Source organism: Capricornis sumatraensis, chromosome 3 (genome assembly GCF_032405125.1).
Source record: "Capricornis sumatraensis isolate serow.1 chromosome 3, serow.2, whole genome shotgun sequence".
Taxonomy (NCBI): Eukaryota; Metazoa; Chordata; class Mammalia; order Artiodactyla; family Bovidae; genus Capricornis; species Capricornis sumatraensis.
The window spans coordinates 142,935,772-142,960,142 of NC_091071.1; the positions used below are offsets into that span (position 1 = coordinate 142,935,772).

General features: G+C 38.1%; 1 protein-coding gene across 1 annotated transcript in view; it reads left to right on the plus strand.

Annotated features, from left to right (window-relative positions):
- CPS1 (carbamoyl-phosphate synthase 1) overlaps window positions 1-23,482 on the plus strand; it is a 140,392-nt gene extending 116,910 nt beyond the window's left edge. The window contains exons 30-38 of the mRNA XM_068967575.1: window positions 1,900-2,007; window positions 3,660-3,749; window positions 6,155-6,325; window positions 9,019-9,093; window positions 11,908-12,006; window positions 18,782-18,841; window positions 19,573-19,685; window positions 21,528-21,657; window positions 22,378-23,482. Of these exons, the coding sequence (XP_068823676.1) occupies window positions 1,900-2,007; window positions 3,660-3,749; window positions 6,155-6,325; window positions 9,019-9,093; window positions 11,908-12,006; window positions 18,782-18,841; window positions 19,573-19,685; window positions 21,528-21,657; window positions 22,378-22,476 (945 nt within the window). The 3' untranslated portion in view covers window positions 22,477-23,482. The remainder of the gene's footprint in view (window positions 1-1,899; window positions 2,008-3,659; window positions 3,750-6,154; window positions 6,326-9,018; window positions 9,094-11,907; window positions 12,007-18,781; window positions 18,842-19,572; window positions 19,686-21,527; window positions 21,658-22,377) is intronic.
- The last annotated feature ends 889 nt before the right edge of the window (window positions 23,483-24,371 follow it).

Genomic DNA, 24,371 nt, shown 5'->3' on the forward strand with positions numbered 1-24,371 from the left:
ATGAGTCAGGTCTGTGCATCAGGTGGCCAAAATATTGGAGTTTCAGCTTCAGCATCAGTCCTTCCAATAAATATTCAGGACTGATTTCCTTTAGGATTGACTGGTTTGATCAGTGGGACATTGCCTGCCCATTGCTAGACAGTATAAAAAATTTGAGAGCTTACTCTACACTAAATATCATTCCAGACTGTACTTGTGTTCTTTTTTATCCTTACAAACATTCTATGAGGCAAATACCATTCTCATTCCTATCTTATCGGCAACCACGGCTAAACATCTAAAGTACCTTGCCCAGGTCCCAGAACTCATAAGTGACAGCAGGAATGGAAGTGAAAGTGAAAGTCACTCCATCATGTCTGACTCTTTGCAACCCCATGGACTATAGAGTCCATGGAATTCTCTAGGCCAGAGTCCTGGAGTGGATAGCCTTTCCCTTCTCCAGGGGATCTTCCCAATCCAAGGATCGAACCCAGGTCCCCTGCATTGCAGGTGGACTCTTTCCCAGGTGAGCCACAAGGGAAGCCCAAGAATACTGGAGTGGGTAGCCTATCCCTTCTTCAGTGGATCTTCCTGACCCAGGAATCGAACCAGGGTCTCCTGCATGGCAGGTGGATTCTTTACCAACTGAGCTATCAGGGAAGTGACAGCAGGAGTACTGGCACTCAAATGTCACTTTGCTTTAAGTCATCTGTAAATCTGACAAACACATTTTCACTGTAACTTATTTAAGTCTTTTACAGTTACCCAATCATTCTCCCATACTCTCAGCTTTATCATTTTCTGAAGATACACATACTGTTAACATTTAGGTTATAGTGACTGAGGCCATAAACTTTGCAATCTGACAGATAAGGGTTCAAAATCCTGTCTTGGTCATATAGACACTTGTACTTGCATTATTTATTCTTATATTGCCTTGATTTTCTTTCCTTTAAAAGAGGATAAGAATATTTCCCTCTTGTTTTCCTTCTATCTTCAGGAAGATCCCCTGGAGGAGGAAATGGCAACCCACTCCAGTATTCTTGCCTGAAAAATCCCATGGACAGAGGGCCCTGGCAAGCTACAGTCCATGGGGTTGCAAAGAATTAGATATGACTGAGTGATCAAACACACACTCCCTCCTGTCTCAAATTTTCATTTAAAGATCTCTTGTAGGTGGTGAATTAGCTCATTTGGTTATGGTGTGGAGGTGATAAGAATCCCTTGATCTTCAGATCTTACATGTTCTTTCTGATCCACCTAAGTTATGACATTTACCTAAGCTTGAATTCACCTCTTCTGTCTTTTCTTTTCCAGTGTTTAAAACTTAACCTGGAAGGAAAGGACAAAGATGTCTCCAGTGCCCCCAGAATGCATTAGTTTCCTATCTATTCTTAAAAGTCATTACAAGTTGGCTTGAATGTTTAGTGTAAAGTTTTAGTCGCTCAGTCATGTCTGACTCTTTAAGACCCTGTGGACAGTAGCCCAACACGTCTCCTATGTCCATGGGGTTCTCCAGGCAAGATACTGGAGTGGATTACTGTATCCTCCTCCAGGGGATTTTCCCAATCCTGTGATTGAACCCATGTCTCTTGTGTCTCCTACATTAGCAGTTGGATTCTCTACCAGTAGTGCCATGAGTTGGCTTATTTGCCTTCTTTTCCTAGCATTTATAGTGATTCTAATAAATGGAATAGGGAGGTAAGCTCCCAGACATTCTCAGCTGCCCACAAGGTGGTCTGTCACTGAACAGGGAGGCTTGGTGAGGCTGCATGTGCAGTTCCTTCTGCCCCCTCACTGGAGACTTAGCAAAGAAACTGCTCAAAGCTGGAGGTATCTGTTAGAATTAAAGGGGTATGCCAGGCAGCAGCTTCATAGAAGAAGAGCTGACAACTCTTTCTCAAATCTTCTTCTGGCCAGGTCATCTCCCATGCCATTTCTGAACACGTGGAGGATGCTGGCGTCCACTCGGGGGATGCTACTCTGATGCTGCCGACACAAACCGTCAGCCAAGGAGCCATCGAAAAGGTCATCATTTATAAATAAAGGTGGAAGAGGGGAAAAGATGGAAAGTTTTAAAAACTAAGTAGTAGGATAGGACATAACCCAGGTAAAATTTAATTATGAAGGGGACTTCTTCCTCTGAGTTTGCTGTGTATTTTAAAGATAACAGTTTCTTTTTCTGCCCTTTAGAACTCTTGATTGTATTCTAGAGCAATAGTCCTCTAATTGTGCTCACTGTTACCACCTGGGGGACTTGTTAAAAGGTTGTGGGATTCCATCCCCCGTTTTGATTCTGTAGTTCTGGGGCCCGTAATTTGCATTTTTATTGAGTTCCCTTGTGATGCTATTCCTGCTGGTCTGGGGACTACATTTGTATAATTGCTGCTGCAGATGATTCTAATATTTGAGCCACTTACAGGTGAGCAGCACCTAAAGTAATATTTCTCAGTTAGAAGCAGATATGCAGTAGTCACATGAGAACCTTCTGGAACCAATGCTTTCACTGTCTACTCTTACCCTCACTCAAAAAGTACTTTAAGATATGTCTCTTCCAGTGGTTTTGAAAACTGCTGCTTTAATGACCTTTCCAAGAATGATGATCCTGCCTCAGTATTCAATATGCATTGCTAGGTTTCATCTTAAAGGCTGCCTGGGGATGTTCCTTTAGTCTTCAGGTATGTGAGGTGAGGATTAGCTTTTAAAATGAGACTTCCCAATAATCCTGCCATCAGAATCTCAGCAGCCTGTCTGGCTAGTTGTACACTGGGCTGGTTTCCAAAGGTCTTGCCTTGTTCTAGAGTGTGAAGATAGCAGGTTGCTTTGCAATAGCAGCAGCATGAAGGAACAGTATCCTGGGATTTCAAATGTGCTTTAATTTTTCATATTGGAATAAATGATCTCAAAACTCATATATTTTGAAATCTCTCAGAGCTCAGTGTGTCATGGACCCCATTTCCTTTTGTAACTGATTGAGTTGCTGAACTGCAAAGGCATGTAAGATCAGTGAATGACGAGCTATTGATTCTAGCAGCCGGTGCCCTCTCTGTGCATGTGATCCTTCTGGCTCTGGTTGGATATGGGAATTCCTGTAGATGACACACACCTCCCTGCAAGGGAACATGTTTCCTTCTGACCGTAATATCCACCCTTGCAGAGTCCAGGGGAAAAGAAAAGCACATAAAAGAAATCTCTCTGGTCTCTTTGCAGTACCATGTAATTTCAGGGCCTGTACTTCTCAGCAGGTAGGTCATTAGATTGATACAGAGTTTGGACTGCAGCTTTTGGTGCTGAAGCAAACAGACTGAAAGGATTCCATTTAGCCCTCAGAATGAAACCAGAGTATATGACGGTAGGTAGATAGGGGCATTTGGCAAAAAGATAATCCTGTACCATTATTTGCTCTTTTCCCTGCTGCCCTGGTGTGAATATTTAGAACATTTAGTATAATTATTATTTTGTTAATAGAAACCTAAGAATGGCTTCTATTATTACTCCATTATTACTTCATTATTATTACTCCATTATTATTATTACATATTATTACTCCATTATTTGTAGAGATGTAGTTCTTTGTAAGAGAAATGAAAAAAATCCAAATTTAAGGTGATGTACCTTTTTTGTTTGTTTTTAAACTAAGGAATGTTCTTTAGTACAGTATCATTGTCCTTTTGATCTAGGTGAAGGATGCTACCAGAAAGATCGCAAAAGCTTTTGCCATCTCTGGCCCATTCAATGTCCAGTTTCTTGTCAAAGGAAATGATGTCTTGGTAAGAAATGCCAAACTGTTTGAGGGGACACCACTGCTATGTTAGGTCTTATTGGTTTATGTCCCTCTGGGAACACAGCCACAGAGCAGCTGAGACCCTGGCAGCTGATAGTGTCTTAGTGTGGGGTGTGGCACAGCATATAATACCTGCCTTGTTTGAAAACACTGGTCTTGGAGGCACTGATGTGTCAGTGACAGCTTTGTAAACACCCTGATGCACTGGAAAGAAGATCACTGTCTGCCACCTACAGTTGAGTGTAGATAGATGCGGTGACCATCACAAACTAATCTGTTCGGATTACTGTGGAATAGTCATAATTACATGCACTGGAGTTTTGCTTTATTCATTTCCTGGAAAAGAAAGCTCTTTTGGATACCATTTACCAATAGATAAATACAATAAAATAAAAAAGAAAGAAAGAAATTTAAAAAATGTTAAGGTGATTAGGTTAGTCTTAATTAATTTAATCTACTTAATGTAACTAATCAGTAACCAATATTGCTCCTCACCTACTATGCAAAGTCCTAAAGTGGCAACAAAGATGCAGAGAACCCAGCTTTTGCTCTCAAAGATTCATAATTTAGTGAGAACTGGGAAGAATATGAATTTGTAGATAAATATAAGTTAGAATATAGTAGCTGCTGGAAGGAATGTACAAATAAAGTGATATTGGAGGCATAGAATAGGGAGTGCCTGTGTGTGTGGGGGTGGTGAGGGTGGGGGTCTGTGCCTGCACGTGTGTATGAGCATGTATTTGAGTGTCATATGCCTGGTTTGGGTGGATAATAAAATATTTCAAGGAAGATTTTGTAATTTGAGCTGGGTCTTAAGGAATGAATAACAAATAAAGGAAGACAGAGAGGGCAGCACACATACAACATCTATGGGAAAGTTCAGTGCGTTTTAGGAGATAGTGACCAGTTCAGTTTATCAAGATTATTTTTCCAGGGAAATCATAGAAGGTAAACTTGGAAAGAAAGACTGTGTAAGAAACGAATCACCAGTCTATGTTTGATGCAGGATACAGGATGCTTGGGGCTGGTGCACGGGGATGATCCAGAGAGATGATATGGGGTGGAAGGTGGGAGGGGGGTTCACGTTTGGGAACTCATGTACACCCGTGGTGGATTCATGTCAATGTATGGCAAAACCAATACAGTATTGTAAACTAAAATAAAGTAAAAATAAAAATTAAAAAAAAAAAGAACAAAAAACAAAAAAAAAGAAAGACTGAGACCAGGAAAGTGGTACAAGATAACATAGAGGGCTCTACTGAAGCAAGAGGATAGAAGGCTGTCAAGGACTGGACTTCACTCTCAGGGCCAGTAGAAATCCACTGAAGACTGTCCAGTATGGATGTGGCATGATCTGAACTCTGCATAAAAACAAATCTGTCAAGAGCTTGTGGGGCTTCCCAGGTCACGCTAGTGATAAAGAATTCACCTGTCAATGCAAGAGCTGCAGGAGATGCGGGTTTGATTCTCAGGATTGGGAAGATCCCTAGGAGGAGGAAATGGCAGCCCACTACACTATTCTTGCTGGGATAATGCCACAGACAGAGAAGTCTGGTGGAATACAGTCCATGGTGTTGCAAAGAATCAGACACGATTGAACCACCGAGTACACAAGCACCCATGTCAAGAGAGTGTGGGGATGAAACAGCAGAAAGGGGTGGGAAAAAGTCAGAGTTCAAAGATACTAACTGGAAAGAAAGAAAGAAAGTGAAGTCGTTCAGTCATGTCAGACTCTTTGCAACCCCAAGGATTGTAGCCCACCAGGCTCCTCTGTCCATGGGATTTTTCAAGCAAGAGTATTGGAGTGGGTTGCCATTTCCTTCTCCAGGGGATCGTCCTAACCCAGGGATCGAACTTGGGTCTCCCACACTACAGATAGATGCTTTACCATCTGAGCCACCATGGGACCAAAAAAGAAACCAGTTAGCAAAAGTCTACAAGTGGCACACAGACATAGAGAACAGATTTATGGACATGGCACCAGGGGTGAGGAAGGAGAGGGTGAGATGTATGAAGAGAGTAACATGGAAACTTATTTACTATATGCAAAATAGATCTCCAATGGGAATTTGTTATATAACACAGGGAACTCAAACTGGAGCTCTGAAACAACCTAGAGGGGTGGGACGGGGAGGGAGGTGAGTGGGAGGTTCAAGAGGGAGGGAACATGTATACCTATGGCTGATTCATGTTGATGTTTGGCAGAAACCAACAGAATTTTGTGAAGCAATTATCCTTAAATTAAAAAATCAATTTAAAAAAAAGTCTATCAGGGGGAGACAAGGAAGAGGCTGGCAAAGCAAGAGCTGGGCCAAGCTGCAGGGAGCAGATGAATATGGTCATTGTCTCTCACCATCCTTTCTCTTCTTTTGAATTTTGTTATCTCTCCAGGTGATTGAGTGTAACCTGAGAGCTTCTCGATCCTTCCCCTTCGTTTCCAAGACACTTGGAATAGACTTCATTGATGTGGCCACCAAGGTGATGATTGGAGAGCACATTGATGAGAAACCCCTTCCAACACTGGAGCATCCCATAATTCCAGCTGACTATGTTGCAATTAAGGTATATTTTCAAAAATCTTAGTCATTTTTTAAGTTCCAAAGGAATTAAAGGAATGATTTTTCATCAAAAAATGATCTTAGGACTTCCCTGGTGGTCCAGTGATTACAAATTTGCCCTCCAGTGCAGGGGATATGGGTTCGATCCCTGGTCCCAGAACTAAGATCCCACATGCCATGAGGCAAAAAAGATCCATCTTAGTCAAAAAAATTTTTTTAAAAATAATCTTGATACTTTATGAACCTTCTAACTAAAGTGCTAGACTAGGGATTTATAATGTTTGCTTTGAATAATGCAATGCAGTTTCTCTATAGGCAACTTAATGTGTACTCTTGTGCATTTCAAAAATTTAAAAAAAAATTTAGGATTACATAACTTCGAAACCAACTAGCTGAGTGACATAAGCTACATTTATGAAGTTGATGCTTAATGCTGCCAGTTTAGTTGGTAAATAGAAATTCTGATATAACTTGTAGGATAAGGCTTGAATTATGCCAAGGCTTTTAGGAATGCATAAGTGTTGTAAAAGTGTTACCTTGTGGTGTTACTTAAATTTTTATTGCCTTGACCACCTTTGCTTAGCTCCTATTTCTTTAGTGGTATAATTTTGTTGTACCAGTACTGTGAGGGCAATGAAATTGATGGTACCTTTATGAAGAATGACCAGGAAAATGTAAGGTTTGTTCACTAAATACAGGCATGACTGGAGATATTGTGGGTTTGGTTCAAGACTCACCACATTAATTCTACACTAATTTTTTGGCCTCTCAGTGCATATAAAAGCTATATTCACACTATATTGTGGCTTGTTAAGTGTGCAATAGCATTATATCTAAAGAAACAATGCACATACCTTAATTAAAAACTACTTTATTGCTCAAAAATACTAATTATCATCTGGGGCTTCAATGAATCACAATCTTTTTTTCTGATAGTAATAATAATGAAAAAGTTTGAAATACTGTGAGAACTACCAAAATGTGACCAAGAGACACAGTGATTAAATGCTATTGGAAAAAATGGTGCCAAGAGACTTGGTTGATGTAGGGTTGCCATAATATACAAACCTTCAATATTTTAAAAATTCAGTATCTATGAAGCACAATAAAACAAAGCAAAACTTAATAATAAATCCATTGTGCTCCTCTAGCTGCTTCAGTATGCCCATGAACAGAGTATTTATAATTATGACCTTTAACTACCTCACTGGACAGTATGAGGATTAGTGAGATATTATGTAAATATATCTGAATTTTTTAAAATAAAGTACACAATGAGATTAATTTATATTGTATAATATATTTATGTGATATTTATATATTCTGGGTGACTTCAGAGCTTTCTGTTCTTATATATACTAGTGATCTCAACCATAATTATGTTACAACTGAGACTCTGACTTCTGACTTTTACAGTGGAAGTTTTAAGTTGAAGCTATAAATTAAAAATATTTATTGATCTTATTTAAGTTAATAATTTAGGATTCCCTGGATTTTACAGTACACTGAGGTAGAATGTCACTTCTTATTTTAGGGTAGCATTTTATTCCTGGATGCTATGACGCAACATAAAGTGTTAAATTTTCAATGGGACTATATATACATAGGGTTTTATTGTTTGAGACCAGTAAGTAGAAGGACCCCCAAAATATTTTTCCACTGGAGATTCTGTATATGAATTTCAAACTCATGTTTCTTTATTCTTGGACACAGGAATATACACACAAATATATACACACATGTGTATGAAACAATTTCCAACTAGTAACAATACTGATGGATAGATGTGAATTTTTCAAAATGCACTGTCTTCTAGACTACGTCTTTCCTAGTTATCCTTGTACATGAATCTTGATTTTTTTGTCAAATTACTTTTTCATATTCAATCTTAATATTGTCCTAGTGAGGTGGGTAGATATCAATGGTTGAGGTAGAGAGAGGCTGGAAGGCAGGAATATAATGTAGTAATGACTAAGATGACCCAGTGAAATAACTCCAAGCTAGAATTCCCATAATGACTTTGAGGCATGCCTGAATCAAAGAAGGAATAGTCTAGGCTGGATAAATAGATATATGAAAAAAACAAAAATTTGATTCTTAGTGAACTGCATTGATAAAATAAATGAAAAGAAAGCACTCCTATCTATGTTCTAGTTCATATGAAAGTTCTGGGCAGAAGTATTTCCAAGCAGAATATTTTTCAAAGGTTTTTAAGAGGTGTCAAGAACAGCTTAATGTCTCAGAAGTCAGCTTGCAGACAGACATTTCTGGCAAGGTGGCTTGTTGTAAGTCCAAATGATCAGAACAAGAAGAAGAATGTTTCAAAAGCCTACCAAGGAAAAAGTGTGTTTGAACTCTGTCTGGGGAGACCAATGCCCAGTAGACTTTGTTTGAAATCACTCCAGTAAGAATACGTGTAGGCTAGATCAGAAACATTGGCTTAGACTGGTCACTGGGGCCCTATTTACAGAAATAAATTGTGATTATTTAACCCAATTTGGGCCAAAAGCTCAAGAAATTCTTGGAACACAGGTTTAAAGCTATTTTTCAAGTCAGATGCTTGGACCAAAGACATTTTTTTATGTCTACCATAGCCTACATGAATCCTTTGAGAGATGATTCACTAAATGTATTTATCCTCCTTTATTCTTGTTATAGCCTTCTTTCACATATTTTTCCTACCCATTATTTTGTTAGGCTCCAATGTTTTCCTGGCCCCGGTTGAGAGACGCTGACCCCATTCTACGATGTGAGATGGCTTCCACTGGAGAGGTAACTAGTTAATGATCCATGAACACTTTCATTAAATCTACTTCGAAGTCTATGGTTTTATGATCAGAATATAGTAAAGTAATTTAGTAAGTAGGAAGCGAGACACTTCTTTTGTGATCAGAATAAGTCTGAAACGGCCTGGGAATTTTGAGCTAAGAAAAAAATCCTTGAATTTTGTGGCCCAGAGTCTAAAGTCTCACTTATATTTCAACAGTTGGCTATATTGTCTGTGTGTTTCATTCATTTTCACATTACAAATTGAGAGCATCTTTCAAATATTTCTTTAGATGTCTAGGGAAATACCTTCCTAGGTACTTAAGGTTCTCAGGTCTCAGGTTTCTCTGTAAAGGTTCTCAGTTCTCTCTGTAAAGCACCTCTCATCCCCTCTAATTTGCCTTGCTATTGTGAAATTAGATCATTGAGTTTTTAATAGCAACATGTAGAATGAATGTACAACAGTAGAAAGATAATGGGGCCATAATACGGTGGGATCTGTAGGTATATGCAAAGTCCCAGAACCACTGTTTTCCAAAGCAACTGTAGTCACCTGGAGATTATCTAAAAACTATAATGAGACTGACCACTGGATGTCCCTCTTCACTTGTGTTGGAGCCTTTGTCAGCTGGAGGTTTCTTTAAGAATGTGAAATGTGTTTCTTGTAGAAAGCTGTCAGATTCCAGAGAGTTCCCTACATGTCAGTGTCAGGACATTGTATGAATCACCTAGCCCTTGACAGACTTACTGTACACAACCTTCAGATTCTCATCAGTGCACACCAGAGTGGCAACATCAGACTCGGAAGCATCATTGTTTCCTCTTGGTGTTGAGGAAAACCTGAGAGGGGAAAAGACTTAATTGCAACAAATACGTGATGTTTTATATGGTTGCCTGGTTACAAGCAAAATCTGTGATGAGAAGCCAAGTGAGACAGGAAGGGAGACAGTGAGGAATAAATGGCTATCTTGTTTGTATTTGGACTGATGATTGCCTTCTCTTAGTATCTTTGCTGCTTCTGTTAATTTAATAGACGAGAAAAAACTAACTTGAAGACAAGGGAAGTAATGCTGAATTTCCCTGCCGTTTAAGGAGGTCCTCTGATGATCATCTTGATCTCAGGGTCACTCAGTAGCAGGGCTGTTTTCAGCTAGCCTAGGATTCAGATCAGGGTGAGATCTGTTTTCCTCCGTGCTGTTTTCTCTGGTGTGGCAAGTCTGTTTTCAGCACCTGTGTCCATTCTGCCTCCAGACATACATTATTGGAATTGTTGAAATACGAACATATGAAAGAATTAGAAATTCAGCCCTCCCCTTCCTCGTATCTGTTTTAGAAGTACAGAGAGATAATTCCTCTTCCATTATTAGAGTCATATTTCCAAATGTCACTTAGTGTGTTGTTACAAGTTCTGTTTTATTACTGAAATCAGAATAATAATTCTAGCTCAGTGAAATCTCAGTTATGCTCCAGAGACATTTTCAGTGTTAAAATGGCTTGTTGTGAGATTAAATAAAACTTTAGCTTTCCTAATGATGAGGTGGGGATGATAGTCCTAATCTTTGTGCTCAGTTGTGTCTGACTCTCTGTGACCCATGGACTGTAGCCCACCAGGCTCTTCTGTCCATGGGCTTTTATAGATAAGAATATTGGAATGGCTTTCCATTCCATGCTCCAGGGGATCTTCCCAACCCAGGGGCTGAATCCATGTTTCTTGCATCTCCTGAAATGGCAGGCAGGTTCTTTACCATTAGCACCTCCTTAACTAGTTTCTGTTTTTTTGTAGAAAACTGCTGAAACCTTGTGTTTGTATATGCACTTATGATGAAATTGCCTAGGTTCTTTCGGTAGGGTTTGGGTCCCATTAACTTAGGCTGATATTTCTTAAGTTGGTTAGCCAGTACTTGAACACAGAAAACGTTCACTGTGGTGTAAAAAGCAGCAGGTCCTAGTGGTCCACAGAATATCATAGTCATGAGAACTTTCCTTTGACAGTAAAGGACTCATTTGCTTAAGGAACAAATTTAGCCATCAGTGTTATTTACTCTAATGGTGATTCTCTACCGTTGTCAAATAATGATGTACAAGTCAAGGCTTACTTTCATCATGCTCAGATTAACCCCTTATTCCATAGTTAGGGTAGCTAATCAACTTGTAGTTATATTGTAGTGCTATTACCCTACAGGAAGGCTCTGTATATCCCAACACTATATTAATTTGGACTTTCTCTTTCCTTTTTTTTTTTTTTAACTTTGGGCTGTAGTATTAAGAACTGATAGCAAGGTATATTGCCTCATTTTATGAAGGTAATAAAAATGAAGAAGTTCCTTTGAGATTTTCACAGATTTACTGAATTTCTCAGAAGGCTTTCCCATATGTATGAAATAACTCCTAACCAATTGATTAGCAGTTACGCATTTATGCTACTGACCCATGAATTCATGCATTGTTGCATAGTACACATACATATACTATTATTTACACATTAAGTCATATTAACATTTGGCAGCTCACCATGTTATGGGCCAGAAGCTGTAATTTGTATCCAAATATCTCACAGTAGAATCCAGTTATGTTGCTCTATGGAGTGTTGTTGGATGGAGAAAGAATTGCTTATTCATTCATTATGTTTAATTAAAAACATAAGATACATCTGCCCTGGCCAGACTTTTAATCCCTAGATTCAGATTGCATGGTCTTTGGGCGACTCAATAAAATCTAGCATAGGCATCTATGACTTCATTTGTGTTTCTTTTTTTGGTAGAGCTGGGTGACTGTCATTTGCTTCCTTTTACTTTATTTTTTTTCATTTCTTCTGAACAGGTTGCTTGCTTTGGTGAAGGTATTCATACAGCTTTCCTAAAGGCAATGCTTTCTACAGGATTTAAGATACCCCAGAAAGGCATCCTGATTGGAATTCAGGTAGGTAGTGTGTGGTTGTGTGCATGCTGGGAGCTGGTAGGGGAAGTGACCTTAATGTTGCTAGAGAAGAGGGGAAATATTTTTAAGATTCCACTAAAAAGCCAGCAAATTTGAGAAATAATGGACATTTTTTTCTCTGTATAGTCCTTGAATTTTTGCCTTTTTCTTTTGTAGCAATAAACAAACAAAAAAAAAAACAAAAAAAGTGAATAAACAAAAAAAAAAAAAGAAAGAAAGAAAAAAAGCTCTAGTGAAGGATGTTTATTCTGAGTGGGATTCAGGGTACCTTTAAAAGGACTCTGTTCTTTCTCTTGGTTACATCTTTTCTACATGGCTTGCTCTTAGTACTATGTCCTTAGCCTCTGAATAGAAGCTTTCCATAAAGTTGGTCTCATGGCTTTTTTCTGTGACTGTGTCTAGCATTTTCTCTTGACTTTCCCCTTTGCCAGCTCATTCATGTCTATCCACTCTCCCATTTTAAACTATCATCTTTAAATCTTAATCCTCAGCCATCCTCTGTTTCCAGTAGTTTGCTGGATACCTCCATCTGGATGTCTCAAAACCAACATATCCCAAACTGAAATGAATATTACCCGCTCCAAACCTCTGTTCTTTCCTTCATTACATTCATTTATTCATTCACATTTCAATTTCTACTAAATATCAAAGATTCAGAGGTGAAGAAGACATGGGCATTATTTGAGAAATTTTCTTAACGTAATTAAAAGTTCTCCATGAAAGTTCTTAAAGGACAGTCACGTAATGGGCTTAAGAAAGTCAGCCCATCCCACAGTGTACTGTGGAAGTTCTTGAAATATTATTACTTAGTAAACCTTCTAAGTCAAAGCAGGGTGTAGTAATTGTAAGTGAATATCTTCATATGATGAAAAGGACATCATTGGTTTATTATTGCGAGTCAAATGTAAATCTTAGGGCAAAATGGGAGCCAGGGAACTCTTATTACTCTTTGGAATAATTATTGCAAGAATATACAAACTATTTGTTTATAAAGTTTTAAAAAATACTAGATGTTTCTCAACTGATCTTTCACTTTCATTGGAGGTTAGCAATCCCTGGGCCTATAAAAACAATAGATGGTCTTATCTATCACCCCTGCCATTCTTTCAATCAATTCAAACCCTGCACGGTTCTGTACACATCAGTAAAATTGTAATTAGAAAAATACCAGGTATTTTCAAGTAGTGGGTTATTATTATAGATGCTGTTGCATTAGGGTGCCTTAGTGTCAGTAAATTAGACTCTGGAGACTGGATGGGTGGCTTTGGAGAAGTTTCTGCAAAGAGTCACCTGGGATTTTGCTTCATAAAGGTGCCAGAAGGGCGATGGAGAACAGTTAGAACAGAGGCTAACAAGATGACTTGCAATTGTGAAGCTTAATGGCAGTTTAGAGACACATCACACCATATGAGAGACTCATCACGTTATAATGGGTATTAAGTATTATTAAGTCACAAGTATGAGAGTATTTGTCCAGCTTCCAGTTATGGCTTAAAGTTTAATGTGAGACCTGGGGGCATTCAGAGGAGACCATGCCCTTAGTCCCTGTCCTCACAACTAATCATAATAGTGCTAACATTTTAAAATACCACTTTAAAAAGGCAGTGATGTATAAAATTGTGCCTTGTTTGTTTCAGCGCTGCAGGGAAATATAAAGCAAAAATTAATTTGATCCCTATGAAGTACTAGTATGATTTCGGCAAGAGTGAACAGAATTTTTGCTTTGTAGGGAAAGAAGGAAGTTCATAGGGAAAAAAGAAGACTTCTAAAAGCAATGTTCTACCTTTCAGTTTATTCTTTTTTAAAGAAATCAATGTTCTAGCAGCTACATATATTTTTGCAAAGAACTTTCTTTCTGTACATGCATGCATAATATTAGGAATTTAAATATATACGTATTTTAATTACAGAGCTTAAAAGTATATTCAAGAAAATATTTAATAAACTGACATTTAACAAAATACTTGCAGCTGTGTTAAAATTAATCATCAAGATTCTAAATCTCTAGAGATAGGTAAGAACCATTTTCTAACCTACTTTATATGGGAAGCAAAGAAAAGCTGCCATCACCAATAGTCAGTGTATAATATCTTCATTACTATATGGAAGATTTTAATTTGTAGTGATTTTTTTTAAAAGTATAGTCATAAATTTGACTGAACAACATGATAGAAGGTGCTAATCAGAGTTAATAGCTAACTCACTGGGCATCTTCTTAGTTAGAATGGTATAAATCTAAACTTCATAGCAACTGTGAATAAAGTAATTAGAACCTATGTTTCAGGATACACTGTACTTAAAAAAATCATCTTACTTAACATGATTTCACTTAGCCAGAAGAATTCATATAAGCTCATTCAAAAGACCTTCTTTTCTCTTCATCACCCCCTCCTGAGGCAGCTGCTGCTAGGAGTAAAGGATTTAATTGAAGAAACCTTACCTCTAATTTTTCACAACAGGTTGCAAGAGAAAACTAGGGGGAAAAGAGAACTATGGAGGAAAGGCAAAAGTGACTCTGATACAGGAAATATTTTTTCTTATTGTTGGTTGTTTAACTCATATTTTAAGTAGCAGTTTATCACTACCAAGTATCAACCACTTTTCAACATTTAATAAATAGATCGTGTGTGTGTATGTGCATGTGGGTGTATATACATGCTTGTTGGTTAGATTTATTTTCCTAATTTTTCTTTCTTTTCTTTTTCTTATCCTACCCCTTTATGCACACAGACTGTTTCTGTCCATTCACTATTAATCCTATGGTCAAATTACCTGGGAAATTTGAAATATTTTGGTAACATCAATCTTGCCTAACTAGAATTTAGGGGGAAAAAATCAAGATATAGGTTTTATCAAAGGATTCTTGTCAACTTAACTGTTACAGGCACTGTGTGTCTACCAAGAGCCTTTTTAAGCATAGACCCTAATATAAGAAAGGCATAATGTAGGTTTATGTGGCAACAAAATCACCTTTGATTTTCTTGCAATATTTCTAGCCTCTTTTCATCCCATCATGATTTATTTTTAGTATCTATGAGTGGGCAATCTGCCTTGTCTTGAAGTTTTCTGGAACACTCTTCAACAATAAATGATTTACTCTAGAGCAAATCAAGAGCCCTTGCTGTTTTTCGCCCTCTGATTGGGCTATTCAGTGATGCTCGTAAACAGCCCTCATCCTGATATCTGTGCTTCAGCATGGCTCAGAAACACAAAGCAAGAATTTTATTTGAAAAAGACAACTCCAAGTGACATGAATAACCTTTTATCTTCTATACAGAATCATTATGAACAACCATAGAGTTGTCAATCCTGACATCCCTGTAGAGTTTACAGACATCACACCATCTTAACCTGGCTTTCGGTTCTATAGCCAGAATTTGGATTAATGTGAAATGATAATTGGAGGAAATATATATATATATATGGTTTTTTTTTTTTACTTTTAAAGGACTTTCTTTCTTACAAATGTTTTCCAGGAAATAAATCAGCTTGTACTTTTCACCTTTAGTAACAAATGGTTTCTTACCCAGGTATTTTCATTCAGCTATTAAATCTGGGGCTACTCAGATGAAAGCTGACAGCTGTAATTTCTTTTTGTAGAGAGGCTATTTTATGTGTCACAAGTGTTCAATACATGTTTGATAGAAGTTTATAATGTGACTATGAAAGCCAACACCCCAGACCAGAAGGCAGAGTAGTTCCCTGGCTGGAAACTGCCAATACTGTCATGTCGAATATTTATCTTTTCCACTTGGGGGACAGCACTGAAACAGCTCCATAATGAGGTTCTGACTGGTGTCTGCAGGACTTAGAGGTCTTGCTGACTTATTTTACTTTAAAATGGCAAAGAAAAAAAAATTATAGTCTAGTACTCCTCCCTCAACCTTTTTCATAGTGTCTTTGGCCAAGGTTAATGCATCTTCACCTTGAATTACAAAATGAATGAAGGGTAGTCCTCTTATCCCCTCTTACTTCCTATTCCTAAATGTAAATGTAAATGTGAATGTGCACTAGAGGGTTTGTTAAACTGCAGATCCCTGGTAAGGTCCAAGTTTTCATAATTTAAGCAAATTCCCAGGTGATGTTGATTCTCTGGAGGCCACATCTTGAGAACTATTATACGTGTGAAATGATATTCTAGAAAATCGATGCAATGTTATGTTATCATATGGCCATATATTATTAGTGACTTTTGCTAGGGGGAAATGTAAGAGATTGAGATTAGTACCTGACTAATGTATCAACAGGTCAAAAAGTGTTGGTTACCTTTATGGTGAGCTTCCATTGTGCTCTGATGCTTCCTTATGTCTGCTGTGTGTTTAGCAGAGGTTCACAAGGTAATGTTCCATTTTAGGTGTGCTTGATGAAATTCAGAGGTTTATTTATAATATTTCACATGTATTTGCTATATTTCAAGAAATCTAAAACACCATGAAAACCTAAAATGCCATTTAATTCAGTCCCTTGCTTTTTAAGCAGAATCAAATGAGTAAAAGATTGTCCTAATCTTTTGCTTAATCTATTCTTAAAGAAACTGCCACAAAACTCATTAAATTCCCTTAATGTCTTGAATTGCTTTCTGATTTTATACTTATTTAATTTTATATCTATCCATGAACTTCTTGCATTTAAGCCCATTTCTTCCTGTTGGGTCCTAAGTGGGAATGAAAAGCTACTGCCTTGGGCATGGTTACAATTTGTGTTCTAGAAGGCTGTCATGAATAACCCCTGAGCCTGCTTTAGCTGAGATTCATCCTGTTGCATTTATCTTTTCTATTTGCCAATAGTTTCTTCTCATAAAATTGCAGTTCTGGGATTGAGAGGGCCAGATTCTGAAAGGATTTTATATTTGAACATAGTCTTGGGGTCTCTACCTAGGATTTAGATCTTTTCTCAAAAAGCCTCTACAAGTAAGTATTAGGAAGTTTTGTGGGCTGAACATTATCAAAATTGTGCAAGGATCTGGATGTTTTATCACAATTCTTAGTTTCTCTAAAACTGAAATAAGATCATATCCATGACTTTTCTCAACCATTACTAATATAATTTCTAATAGATTATAAAATATTTTAAAAGTAACCAAATTATATCATCTGTTTACAAACTTTTGTAAATAGTTCAAAAAAATGTGAAAATTTCTCATTTGAAGCAGAATGGATATGTTTTTAACATTGTACAATTTTGCATATTCTGTTTAGCTCGATTACTCAGACATTCATGTTAATGGGATCAAGGTCAGAAGTTCACGATTGGGTAGGCTACTGAGCTTGTTTTCTTCCACTCTGATCACTGTATTGCACATATGTGCTTTTGGTCACAGGAAGGAAGTGTGTTCAGAATTAAGGAACCCTGATGGCGACAGACAGTCTAGGAAAGGCAGGACCCAGAAATTGAATGGGTCCAGCTGGGGTTTTCAGAAGAGCACACAATTCTAAGAAAATATCTGAACAGCAAGATTGAATATTAGGGAGCCTGGTAGGAAGGAAAACATATATGAGGATGATACTGGTTTGTGTTCTAAGTGTGACAGCCAGTAGAGGAACCTAGGCTTCAGAGCTAGAGTGCAGGGGCAGGAATATGGCCTCTGTGAGGCTGAAAAAACAATTATTTTAATAATAATAATATGTAATGATAACTATTAATGAGCCAGCAATTGTGCTAAATTGACAATTTCCCAGGTGGCTCAGTGGTAGATTATCCATCCGCCAATGTGGGAAATCCCAGTTTGATCGATCTGTGAGTTGGGAAGATCCCCTTCCCAAGGAGGAAATGGCAGTCTGCTCCAATATTCTTGCCTGGAGCATGCCATGGACAGAGAATCCTGGAGGGCTGCATTCCATGGGGTTGCAAAGAACTGGACACAACTGTGTAATCGAGCATGACCACTGTACTAACGCTTATGGCAGACTTCACTCACTGAATACTCACAGGGACCCTCTGACATTTTGTTGTTGTTCAGTCACTCAGTTGTGTCTGACTCTTTGTAACCCCGTGGACTGCGGTTCGCTGGGCTTCTCTGTCCTTTACTATCTCCAAGAGTTTACTCAGACTCATGTCCATTGAGTTGATGATGCCATCCTACCGTCTCATCCTCTGTACAATTATTCCTATTTAACAGTTGAGGAAAATACATCACAGAGAGGTAAGACATTAACTTTTCATACAAATGCATGGTAAAGACAGAGTGAAATGCAGCTTAGTGACTCCAGAGTCCATTCTTTTACTCTTTGCTTTAGAGTAAATGCCCAACTGATTTCCAAATGATTGACTTGTAGGGAACTTTGCATGAATTGCTAGGTCAAGGCCTAGGAATTGAAGTGCAGTCCAAACTTAGAATTTAACCATTAGAACAGGTTGAAAGGCAGAACATCCAAAAAGGCTGATGTGGCATTGAGCACCTGAGAGAGATGACTTTAAATTTTCTCTAACCAGGAAAATGATCCAGCCAGAAGTAAATCCAGGGGTAAATCTGACTCTATACTCAGACACTCAATAGATTAAACAATGAGTAAAGGAATTTGAGGTGTAAAAAGTAAGACAGTAGAAAGCAAGACAATGTGGATGGAATTTCATCTATATGAGAAAATAAGTAAGAGTTTATAATCACTCTAGGAGGATGAAACTTGTCATCTTTGAATATAAAGCACCAGGCAACACATGCCATTTCCTTTTATGGCATAACAGAATGCTATATTGCATGATTAAATTAATAACGTGTATCTAGAGAGTGAATTTTGTTAAATTCCTTTAATTTCAGCAATCATTCCGTCCACAATTCCTTGGTGTGGCTGAACAATTACACAATGAAGGCTTCAAGGTATGTGATATTATTTTTCTTAATTGCTTTCTGTCAGCAATCTATCCACAAAAAAGAATATTGAAGAATATTGGGGAATAAAATCATGCAAGATATGACCTCTCCATATGAAAACTATGACTAACTTTATAATTTCAAAGTTTCAATGAAATAAACTAATTAGAAAGACTAGTTTTAAGTTTTAGCACTATTACCACAAACTTACTAAATTTGCTGGCTAAAAACCTAGAGACTTTTTCTAACACAGAACTGGGATAAAGTTTCAATGGATTTCCATATATTTTCCCTTTTTCCTTTTCCTGTTTCCATATGAAGTCATAGTTTCCAACAGTTATAGGCAAAATTTCTTTGCCATGAATATCTGCACACAAAGCCTGGTTCTGTAAAACAGAATGAGTCCCAAGGCTCAAGGTGGGCCTGTGGTCATGAGGCTTTATTGGTCTGATAACTGAATTTTCAGTCACCAATAACTTTCTTTTTCTCTCCTACAAAAGCAGTTACAGTTGAGGTTATTAATTTTTTTCTTATTGCAAATATTTTAAAAATATTTAAAATGCCTATAACAATCGATTCTGTCTTAATCTCTATTTCTGACATAATTTTGCATCTCATATTCACCGTTTTTTCCTGCTCTATGTTTTAAATGACTCAAGTGTCCTAATGGGCCCCTTTGCTTCATGAAAGCTTTTCCCTGCTACAGTAACTGACTTTTAAAAAAATTTTAAATACAGCTCTTCGCCACGGAAGCCACATCGGACTGGCTCAATGCCAACAATGTACCTGCTACCCCAGTGGCATGGCCATCTCAAGAAGGACAGAACCCCAGCCTCTCGCCCATCAGAAAGTAAGAACTGGGCAGGTTATTCTGAGATAACAAAATAGATGGAGAATTAGCTCTGGGAACTAATATGATATAAGTATGAGGTTTGCCAGGTGGCTCAGTGGCAAAGAATCCACCTGCCAGTGTAAGAGGCCATAGAGACACCGGTTCTATCCCTGGGTCAGGAAGATCTCTTGGAAGAGGAAACAGCAAGCCAATCCAGTATTCTTGCCTGGAAAATCCCATGGATAGAGGAGCCTGGCGAGCTACGGTCTGTGGGGTCACAAAGAGTCAGACGTGACTGAGCAACTGAGTATGCAGACACACATGATATAAATATAACACCTTACCCTATTGCAAGTCTTCTAAAAATCTTTTTAGTTAACCAATTTAAATGAGGAAATTTGTGCATGACAGTAAAGCCTCCTTCTCATGAACTTTGGTGTTATTGTAAAACACATAATGCCATATATATACATGGTGATATGTAGCATCTTTCAGAATATTTCCAAGTAAATGTCCATTCCTTTGACAGACAGCAACCAAGATCTCAGTGATGAGAATCATGGGCCCAAAGAAAGTAATGCAGCGCTTTGTGTTTTATGTCAACTTGCATTGTGTATACATGTGTATATCAAGTGTAAGATTAACCAGCTGCATTCACTGAGGTTGTGCATCAATCAAACAGTCAATTTATTGAGAACTTGCTACTTAAAGGGCACCATGGGGAGAGATATGATAATGTCACCTATTAGACTGCCTGATTTGCCATTCTTTCATTAGGTTGGTTATTATGCCTTAGGCTATTTCTTCATTAGGTTTTGTAAGACATTTATTTCAGCACACTACCTGAACCTTCAGAAACACTGACACATTAACACATACAGAACTATGTGGTGTAGGTACATAGGAGAAAATTCTCAGTTGCTCCAGGATGTTACAGCCTACTAGATGGCTAAGTCCTAACTAACAAACAGTATATGATATACTATCTGTCAGGGCTCTTGAGAAAGTAACCTACAAATCATCATCAAATTAATAAAAGAAGGCAAATTATTCCAATGATGCTAGAAGCCTTTCTTTGTTGTCATTGTTTAGTCCATCAGTTGTGTCCGACTCTTTGTGACCCCATGGACTGTAACCCGCCAGGCTCCTCTGTCCAGTGGAATTTTCCAGGCAAGAATACTGGAGTGTGTTGCTACTTCCTTTTCCGGGGGATCTTCCCAACCCAGGGATCAAACCTGCGTGTCTTGTGTCTCCTGCACTGGCAGGCGGTTCTTTACTCCTGAGCCTCTAGGGAAGCCCAGAGGCCCTTCTGAGGGCTTTGTAAAACAAGAATTAGTACTGCTTCCTGCTTTTGACATCTAAACATCTCCTAATGTTTATCGCAGCCCAGCAACAGAATGTGAAGTGGTTTAATTCAAAATCAGGCAGCCTGTATTTCATAACATCAGCTGAGACACTAGGAAGCAGGCAGTGAAGTAAAGTTGATCTGAAGTGGGTGTGAGGGGTGGGGAGTGGAATGGCCTTAGATGCTGGAAGAACCACCTTCTTGTAAAAGAAGTAACTGTCTCTCAAATTACCAATTCTTGCTATCAGTAGCATTTTAAAGATAAAACATATATTTCCATTTGATTAGTTAGACATTCAACAGCATTCTTTCAAGAACACAATAAAAATATTATATCCCCCGAATGTGTATAGTTTGAACCTCTACTTAGGAATAAAGGAGGGCAGGTGTCAGTCAACTCAGTATGCCATTGACTTGAATGGTTTTGAGACTAATTTACGTTAGTAGTTTGAAAACTAATTATAAAATATACATCATCACCTGCAAGCTTGTATTTATTTTGTTTATTTCTTCAGATTGATTAGAGATGGCAGCATTGACCTGGTGATTAACCTCCCCAATAACAACACTAAATTTGTCCACGATAATTACGTGATTCGGAGGACAGCTGTTGACAGTGGAATTGCTCTCCTCACTAATTTCCAGGTATGTTCTTTTCCTCAAACATAGTCCACACGAGGGTTTTTATTTCTGTGCCTCTCTTGAGAGTACACACCTCTCTTCTCTCTTTCTTGTAACTTTCAGAAAGCAGAAGAATTTCTAAATAGAATCTAAATTAACGGTTTATTATGGTAGGTCATGGCCTGAGACAGTTGGTGATCAAGGAGTTGAGATAACCAGAAGCCATGGATAACCATGGTTCTCTCATTACACATACAAATATCCTCTAAATAAAAAGTGTGGTATGGCATGTAATAATGATATGCAATTTTATTCCATTGTGTCTAAATGAAAGGCACCGCATAAAAGCAACAGGTAATGGTAATTGAAAGCACAGATATAGTGCAAGCACTTGTCCAGTCCACAGGAAATGATTACTGAAGGCATGTTCTCTTCTACTTGAACACGACCCGACAAATTTATCACGTGGAGAACTGTTTGTAAAGAGCCTATAAATTTCTGTCCATTGTATTTTTTTCCCCCTGAGTCAGTTTTAATTTCTGTGAATGGTGAGGGGAAATAAGCTTATTCATGTTGAGGTCTGAGATATAGGAGAAAGTCCCCATTAAATAAAAATGTTTGTGTCTTTCATGCCATACCCCTTTGAAAATCAGGAACAGAAACTGTGACTTTTTGCTCCTGCTTCATTGAACATTCACTTTCATTTCATGTGTGTTGCTAAGATTCCTAACTTCATATTTTCAGGTGACCAAACTTTTTGCTGAAGCTGTGAAGAAAGCTCGCAATGTGGACTCCAAGAGTCTCTTCCACTACAGGCAGTACAGTGCTGGGAAAAAACTATAGAGAAATAGAGACACTCTGTCTCCATTCTTAAATCAACCTAAGCCACTTTTTATCTAAAGGAACTGATTTGCAGCTTTCTTTCCTAGAAACAAATATTGATATCAAACTTTATTTCAGTGTACTTAGGTGTGCCTTAATATTCTTTTCTTTCACAATTAAATTGTTGTCAGTCACCTTTAAAAAATTTTACTTAGAGAGTCCTCCCCAAGTAACTGTTCTTCATGAGAGCCTTCGCTTATTAATGCCTTATCTTTGGTGGACCAAGTTTATCTACGTGCTTCTTTGCAGCTAACATTGTATAGTGCTGATTAATGATGATCAAGGTAGAAAAAATTGCTGCTCTGTCTTCTGAACTCTTTGTATATATTCTTTACAGACACTATTGCCATTTTTAAACAGCATCTGCCATACTCAGGATACTTTCATATAACAAGGCAGAATACTCTAAAAATGGTTCAAATGAAATATGGATTTAATTTAAGAACTCCTCCATCGTGATGTTCGTGTATTGTTTCTTTTCAATAATCATTCTCTCTGGCTTATACAGGAATATCATCATCCCCTCCCACAGAACTAAATTGAGAAGTGTAGCAGAGGTCTTTAAAGTATGGATTTATTAAAAGGATACTGGTTTGCAATTTTGTGTTTTGTAGTATGTCAGCAGATGGTGGATACCACTGAGGTTTTGTTCTTGTTTCTCTTTGGATTTTTAACCTGAGCCAAGTGAAATCTTCAGATTTATGCCATCTCTCCCATACCCCTCCTTTCTGCCCACTTTGGAATAACTTGGAAGTTATATTCATTCCCTTCAGAGGACAGATTCTGTTGATCTACTGAGTCCCCTGATACAATGTTAAATTTTATACATTTTAGGCACAAAGTCCTTGTTCCTTCTCCATACAAGAAAAATCTTTGCTACAGGGCAGCCTTTGTCACTTTTAAACTTTTTGTGTTGTTACAAGTGCTCTAATTGTGAACTTTTAAATAAAATACTATTGAGAGATAAGACAGTGGTATTCTTGCATTTATTGATTCATTTATCTTTGCATTGATCCACAAAATCTGTTCATTTCTCTGATGAAACAGGGCTTGGTGCCAGGATTATATCTTTTTTATTCTTTTTTCCACACAAAGCCCTATAGGGTATGAGCAAATTAATATTAAACATAATAAAGCTTAAGCTGTTAATTTCTCTTTTTTTTCCTCCTCCTATTTCTTGCTTATAAATCTCATTAAAAATCCATTCTCTTGTTACGTGGTTATATACTACCTTTGATCTGTATCCTTTCTTTTTTTAAAATATTTATGTGGCTGCATTAGGTCTTAGTTGCAACATGCAGAATCATCGTCGTGTCACGCGAGACCTTTTGTTGCAGTGCAACAAAGATCATAACAGATTCTCTAGTTATGACACATGGGCTCCAAGTTGCGCGAGCTTCAGTAGTTGTGGCGCACTGGCTTAGTTGCTCCACAGCATGTAGGCTCTTAGTTTCCCTTCCAGAGATCAAATCCACATCCCCTGCATTGGCAGGCAGATTCTTAACCCCTGGACCAGTACGACATGCCCAGATTCTTTCAAATATATAGCTAAAATCACAAGGAGATCTAATCAGTCCATTCTGAAGGAGATAAGCCCTGGGATTTCTTTGGAAGGAATGATGCTAAAGCTGAAACTCCAGCACTTTGGCCACCTCATGAGAAGAGTTGACTCATTGGAAAAGACTCTGATGCTGGGAGGGATTGGGGGCGGGAGGAGACGGGGACGACAGAGGATGAGATGGCTGGATGGCATCACTGACTCGATGGACGTGAGTCTGAGTGAACTCTTGGAGTTGGTGATGGACAGGGAGGCCTGGCGTGCTGCGATTCACGGGGTCTCAGAGAGTCAGACACGA